This window comes from Terrapene carolina, unplaced genomic scaffold, assembly GCF_002925995.2.
Source record: "Terrapene carolina triunguis isolate 2854851 unplaced genomic scaffold, T_m_triunguis-2.0 Scaffold131, whole genome shotgun sequence".
Taxonomy (NCBI): Eukaryota; Metazoa; Chordata; order Testudines; family Emydidae; genus Terrapene; species Terrapene triunguis.
The window spans coordinates 26383499-26391233 of record NW_020664482.1 but is presented as its reverse complement, the minus strand read 5'-3'; the positions used below and the strand labels follow the sequence as shown (position 1 = coordinate 26391233).

The window sequence follows — 7735 nt, the reverse complement described above, 5'->3', positions numbered from 1 at the left end:
ATCTTTAAAATAAACACTCTGTGACCTTTACACTAAAAGTCTCTTACATTTCCAAGTGCTTGGCCAATCAGAGAGTGTCGGAAGCTGAGCACAAAGCCTCAGTAGTATTAATAAAAGAGGGCTTATCCGTCTTTTAACGTTGAAGCGTAAGGGTTACTTCAAGGAGCTGAGATATATACATCTGGATGGGTAATAGATGTTGTGCACAGGGAATAATTAGCTCGCTAACAAATCAGTATCAGCCCTGGGAAGAGTTGGGGGGAAGGAGAAGGGAAAGTATGGGATGGGAGGGAGCAGAAAATAAAGTTTTAACAAAAGTGAAGGGGAAAGAAGAGAGCAATGCAAATCAGTCTGGGCAAAGCATTTGCATTCACTACAGAGCCAGGTTGCTCTAAAGTACAACAAAGAGAGAGGATCAAGTCACCTGTAGAGCTGATTGGAGTCTTGAAAGAGGGTAGGTGTGTGTGTGTGTGTGTGTGTGTGTGTAAGAGTAAAATATTTTGTTAGCTTGCTTTAATATAAATATATAGGATGCCTCTAATCAGGGCCGGCTTTAGGAAGTGCGGGGCCCGATTCAAACAGGTTCGACGAGGCCCCGGCCGGGATGACTAAAAAAAAACCACATAAAAAAAAACACGTGGGGCTTGTACTCACCGGGCCGCGCTCCTAGTCTTTGGCGGCGGGTCCTTCCCTAGCTCCGGGTCTTCGGCGGCACTGAAGGACCCGCTGCCAAAGACCTGGAGCGCCGCCGGGTGAGTAAAAATTAAAAAGGTGGCTCTAGCCAGGGAAGGGATTCTCTGGCACTTGCCCCCCACTCTGGGCATCCCTGCCACTGGGCGCGGGGCCCCCTTAGGCGCGGGGCCCGATTCGGGGGAATTGGTGGAATTGGCCTAAAGCCGGCCCTGCCTCTAATAGTGTAGTTTATGGGTCAAGTTCAGCACCCTGTTAAATCTGAATGACTCCACTGGAACGGAGAGCATATGGATTTATTCTGGATTTACACCATTGTAACTGAAAGCAGAATATGAATGAGTGGCCCTGATTCTAAGCTGCATTCCAGACCCTTTCTACTTATACTGCCCCAGACGATAAAGAAGCCCAAATCCAGGCAGATCTCTCTGAAGTGTGTGTATGTGGGGAGAAGAGGTGGTTCTATAGGGCTGGCAAAGGAACCCCTCAGAATTTCTGGTATAGAGTCTTGCCCAATGGTGGAAATGTACATTGCCGGTAGGGTGACCAGACAACAAATGTGAAAAATCGGGACGGGGGTGGGGGGTAATAGGAGCCTATATAAGAAAAAGACCCAAAAATCAGGACTGTCCCTATAAAATCGGGACATCTGGTCACCCTAATTGCCGGAGCACTCTGGTCTGCAGCCATTCAGGCCATCATAATTGACAGCCATTCCTGTGGTTGCTCTAAATTGTGCTGGGGGCTGATTAGGAATTTGGAAGAAGCAAAGGGGATTTGTCTGGGCTGTGCCACCTGAGCTGCGACATTCATAGTCAGAGATACCAGTGCCCCTAGATTTCCATGAATGATGGTTTTGGTTTTTAACATGACCAGCTATAAGCAAGTAAAACTATAACTAAATCTGCTCACCTATGTATGTTAATTACAGATGGACCCAGCCAGGAGTCTAGTGTCCAAACCACCTGCTAACTAACCCTGGGGGTAGCTTGGAACTGATTCCATTTCTGGAGTGAACAGCTTGCGCTCCCCTACAGCACTCATAGACAACTAAAATATAAGCTTCCAATATGTTTGGATGCATGTTGTTGTTTTTTGGTCTGTGTGTTTATATGTCATGTCTGTGATATTAAGACTACACTGACAGTTATTTAAAGGAATGACTTAAAAAATGAACCCTAGTTGCAATCTTGGTACTGATTCTAATGGCTAGGTCAGTGGAGAAGTCTTTTCTCTAAACAAAAACTGCAAGGAAACTTGCAAAATTTGCCTCTGCCAGGAAATGGGCAGTGGTTCTTCTAAGTCCCACAGGAATGGATGAAGTAGGCAACGAATGTGGACAGAAAGAAACTTAGTGCTCATAACACAATGTCTCAAGTTCATCCCAGTTAGTCTAGGAAGGCAGAGAGGTCCAGTGGATGGGACATTGATTGGGGATGGATGGGCAGACTTGGTTTCTACTCTCAAATCTGTTTATGGCTTACTGTGGTCTCAATCTAGCAAAATACTTCAGCACATGCCTAACTTTAAGCATGTGAGTCATCCCATTGAAGTTAATGGGACTACTGGTGTTTAAAATTAATCATGTGCTTAAAGTGCTTTGCTGGCTCTGTATCTATGTGATCTTGGGCAAGTCAATGAGGGCTCGATTCTGCAAGGTGCCTGCCAAGCACTTTGGCTCCAATCCAGCAAAGCAAACCTTTGTAGAACTAGTCATGTGCTTAATGTTAAGCACATGCTTAAATACTTTGCTGGGTTGGAGCTAAAATGCGCAGGATTGAGACCTTAATTGCTCCGTGACTCAGTTTCCTTATTTCAGCAATTGATATACTAATATTTTGCAAGGTGCTTTGAGACCTGTGGATGAAAAGTGTTATATAAGGGGTGGGACATATGTGTTTCTATGTCTGGAAGGTGTCTAGCACATTGTGAGCACACCTACAATATGCAAAATAATACTTATTGTTATTTCAGTGCTATTACAGCAGAAATGAACTAGTCTCATAAAATCTGTATGATCAGATACAGTGATTTACAGATGGAATTAAAAAGAACTGGGGCTTCCATTTCACCTGGAATCTCTGCGCTCATCCTCTGAAATGCCTGATAATTACCAGTTATCATCCCATCAGCGGTTCTCCTTTTTTAAAATGCTTTCGGCCTTTTTCAATGGTAGAGGAAACAAATGATTTTTCCTAAATCTGATCTTTTCAATAAAAGTTTGTCATGAAATATGGTCATTTCCCGCCCCACAATTATATCATTATTGAGAGCTGTTTTTCAAGGCACATTGATAGCTCTCAGATGGGTTATTATATGAATGTGGTTTATAAATGGACTTTTATTACTCATTACAGTTAGTTTGAAGGGGTCACGTTCTTCCTTTCAGTGCATTGATGCCTTTACCTTTTTTAACAGTCATCTCTGGTCAATCATAGCCATACAGAAATATTAGGATACCTGTCAAAAGTTAAATAGTCCTAACCTTAATTTTTATTGTGATTAAAAAAAGTGGGGTTTTTTTTTTTTTGCTATTGGTATCAGGAGTAATGGTGCATCTTACCAAAAGTTTAAACTGCCCCTTTCAGCATATATTAAATATGTATTTATCCTTCATAGAAAACAGGAAATTTCAGCACAAGTACCACAATGACGCAAAAAATAGAGTTCAAGTAGGGTTGAACTAGAGTTGCCAAGACTGGTGATAAAGGGTTTTATTTTTCTCATTAGGTTGCTAGATTTACAGGGCCAAATTCTGCTCTTAGCCACACTAGTGTAAAATTGATGTAGCTGATTTCAATGGAGCTAATTCAGGTTAGCACAGGTGTAAATGAGATCAGGCTGCGGCCCGTAGCATTCTAGCTCAGCAGGAAGTCAAGGATTTGGCAGCGAGAGAGAGATTGTAGGTGGTTAGTCTAGGTGAATGAGAGCCAGGACTCTTGACCTGCAGTACTTGCTGGGTAAGTCATTTAACTTCACTGTGTCTCCGTTTATCCATCTTTAAAGTAAGTCTAATACTATTTGCATATTTTTCCAGGGGTGTTTTGAACAGTAGTTGACATCAATGGGCTTTGGATCAGGACTTTAATTAATTAAGATTTGTACACTGCCCTAACATCCTCTGATGACAGGCAATATAGAAATGCAAAGTTATGATTTCATTTTGTGACTTACTATGAACCTGTTAAAAGACAGATAAACCGATACCAGTTTACTAGTGTCACTGAAACCAACAATCATAAGCTCTGAGCTTTACCATAACCCATAGAGTGAAACACGGAAAATTATCCATGCACCAAAGAAAAAACTGATGCTCTAAGTCTGAGTTAGAGATCTTAGAGTCTGGAGTGCTGCCAAAGTTCTGGCCTGGGACTTAGTGATCTCTGAAACGCACGACTGTTCATTGTTGTTGTTCTGGGTACTCTTACGTACTTTAGCTGTGATAAGTAACACACTGTTTAACGAATATTTAGAGGAAGAGGGAATTAACTCCTGTCACATGACTTTATGGCACAAGAAGATGTAACAGGAGAAGTCAATAGGCAATGATGTCAGGTGAACTTTGGTGAAATGACATGGATAGAATGTACTCTGTGGAAAAGCAAAAGAAGCATCTAACTAACTCTCTGCACTAGTCTTAACCCTTACTGCATCAAGACTGAATGTAGTCCTCCAGAGTATAGAGGACTGCTTTATAGAGGAAAGTGCAACCTTAGGGTATATCTACATTTAAAACCCTACAGAGGTGCAGCTGTGCCACTGTAGTGCTTCAGTGTAGAAATTACCTATGCCAAAAGGAGGTGTTCTCCCGTCAGTGTAGGTAATCCACCTCCCAGAGAGGCTGTAGTTAGGTTGATGGAAGAATTCTTCCCTTGGCCTAGTGCTAGTTAGTATAGCTATCTCTCAGGGGTGTGGATTTTTCACACCTCTGAGAGACATAGCTGCACCCATGTAAGTTTCCAGTTTAGACCAGGCCTCATAAACAAGTCTCTAGTCTTTCTCCCTTTCCCTCAATAGATTGGTATGTTTCTCCACTGCTCTTTCTTGCTGCTCTTAAACATGATCCCATGGCATAAAACAGTTATTTATGACTGGAAGGAATCAGATTTAAGTGATGATTTTTTTTCTTGACGAACAGATTGTGATTGATAATCTCCAAGACAATAAGATTCCAAACAATTCCAGTAGACACATCCTTATTTGATCCTATACTTTGAAAGTCAAAAAGAGTTTTGTATGATGGCATTTATGTGAATTCTGGTTTTTCTTGTATCTGATCAGAGCGCTGTGTTTTTTTCAGAACTAGCATTCTGTCATCTTGTTATCAGGTTAGTTGACCAAACACTCTTCTCTTTCCTTAATGTTTCCCTGTGATTGTTCTAACAAAGTTGGTTCCTGCAGTTTCTGTATAGCAATGAAGCGTTCCGCCCACTTTTGGCATGCAATCTAACCTAGCCGGTATTAGTTAGCCACGTGATGCAGAGTAAACTCTGGGTAAGCCTATTGCCTTGGTCAATATTTGCTCTAGCTCTGGGAGGGAAGATTTTAACAGCTCCACTGACGCAAAAGATCCTAACTCTCTCTGACTTCTTTACAAAGCTGATGTGTGCATTTTGTGTCCCTCTGCCACAGATGTTGCCAGCAGCTGGAGCTGAAGATGAAGGACAGACTGGAGGAATTGAGGATCCGAGTTAATGAAGATGAGGACTCTTTGGATATTGATGATACTCTCTCATTTGATAACCCTGTTTTCAAGGAGGATGAGACCAATCCCATGAGCAAGATATTCCAGGAAGTGTCAGAGATCTCGCTGGGCCTGAGTAAACTGGAGGAGTTATCAGAGAGCATCCACAAGAAGCAGCAGCGGGTGCTGTGCTGCACCACCGAGGAGAGCGTTTATGAAGAAAAGAAAGAGCTAAGTAACATTAAAGCCTCCTTCACTAGTCAGGCTAAAGTCATCCAGCCTCAGCTCTCTGGGATTCAAGACACACTGGCCCGAGACAGCAAACAGTGGCTGGCGGGATACCGCATCCACCAGAGCCAGTTCTCCGTCCTAATCAGCCGGTACCGAGACATCATCACTCACCATTATGCCAAGGAGATGGAGTACGTGGAGAAGTTGAAGGAGCAGATCATAAGGCAAACCGAGCTGGCGGGCTTAAGCCTATGTGAAGAGGACATTAATCAGCTAGTGGAAAGCCCTGTGGCTCCTCGGATTGTGGGCCAGGACCTGGAAGTGCTCAAGGCCAAGCAGCACTTGGCCATGGCCCAAGTACGCCACCAACAGCTGCTGGACCTAGAGGCCCAGATCAGTGAGCTGCACTCGCTCTTCCTGCACTTGGAAGTGCTGGTTTCAGAGCAGCACGAGGTCATCAACAACATTGAGTACAACGTCCTGCATACGCTTGATTACGTGTCCCAGTCCAACGAGGAGGTGAAGAAAGCCCTGAAGTACGAGCGCCAGTCGCGGATCTCGGCAGCACTGTCAGCGGTGCTGGGCCTCTGTGCCTGTTGTACGTGCTTATCATGCGTAGCTGGCACAGTGTAGTGAGACGGACACAGATTCCGCAAGAGAAGGGGCTGGCTACCTTACATGGACCAGCCGGGCTCTTTGAGGGCAGTGAGCATGGATTAGCCCCGCAGACTCATTGGAAGGGAGTCTCCCATGATTTGGATGGATTTGAAGGCAGGTTTTATTGGGTCTTTCATATGAAGAAGGATTTTACTGAGTATTTCGATAGGACACTAGCAATCAAGCTCATGTTTCCACTATTCTTTGATGATGGCATGTTCTATCTTCAACAGTGTCCTTAAGACATTTAATATATGTTAATAAGAAAGGCATATTTGAGTTTCTGATCAAATATAACCTTTTTTTAAAAAGAAAATACAACTTTGCATAAAAAAGCCCCTGCTAAAACTTGCATTGTATCATCGGTCATTATAAAGCACACAAAGAAACACAACAGCTCAGTTTCCCAGGTTGATTATAATGCTCCTCCACCCAGGTTTAAAACCGTAATCTCTGCACTTTGTCAAGTTTTTATTACTTGGATTTTTAATATGGGGTTGACTCAGTGTTTGTCGTGTTTTGCTGTAAAACAAGCAAGTGTTTAGGATTGCAAAATGCTTCCAGTCCTGGTGCCATCGCTCTCCCAGTGGCTGGAAATACCTGCAGTATGAATGAAGTGTATTGATGTTTACGTAAGTAGTTTTTGTTTCAAACTCCTGTTACAGGGCTGTGCTTTCCTTCACATTGTATATGTGGATTTGAAATGAGGGGAAAGGATTAAATGCAACAGTGGTTTTTAATCCTTTGCAATTCCGTTTTATAGTTTTCTGGTGGAGCTGCCATCAGGCACAATTTCAGACTTGTTCTTTCATTTGATTCACTTTCTGTTTCCATGATACTTTCAAGATTAATAGAAACAAAACCAGCTCTTATTATGTTATCAGTAATTTTGCAGTTGTCCATTTAGTGCTCACTGACCATGCAGGCTAACAATATTACAGCTCAAAATTCAAGTTTTATGTACCTATTGATTCAGAGTAGTGCAAAAGTAATGCATGTGAGCACGTAGGCAAAAACTCTCAGGGCTGTTTTCCCAAGGATCTGATCTGATCTAATCTAATCTAGTCATCTTCATAAGAATGCAGTCTAATGTTGTTAGAGAGAGACAAAGGATATGTCTTCACTACCGATGTTAAAGCGTTGCTGCGGGTGTAGTCGCAGCACCGGCGCTGGGAGAGAGCTTTCCCAGTGCTGTAAAAAAAACCATCCCCACGAGGGGAGTAGCAACCAGCGCTGGGAGCTCTACACTGCCACTTTAGAGTGCTGAAACTTGCATCACTCAGGGGGGTGTTTTTTCATACCCCTGAGCGAGAAAGTTTCAACACTCTAAAGTGGCAGTGTAGACAAGGCCAAGGTGTGTGAGGTAATATCTTTTATTGGACCAACTTCTGTGTGTGAGAGAGACAAGCTTTTGAGCTTCCACAGAGCTCTTTTTCAGGTCTGGGAAAGGTACTGTAAGGGCTGGTCTACAAT

The 7735-nt window shown here is 43.0% G+C and overlaps 1 protein-coding gene across 1 annotated transcript; it reads left to right on the top strand.

The window, feature by feature from the left end:
- Window positions 1–5347: 5347 nt before the first annotated feature.
- Window positions 5348–6238, top strand: LOC112112470 (syntaxin-3-like). Its single transcript, XM_024208397.2, has one exon. The coding sequence runs from the start codon at window positions 5348–5350 to the stop codon at window positions 6236–6238; it is 891 nt and encodes a 296-aa protein (XP_024064165.2).
- The last annotated feature ends 1497 nt before the right edge of the window (window positions 6239–7735 follow it).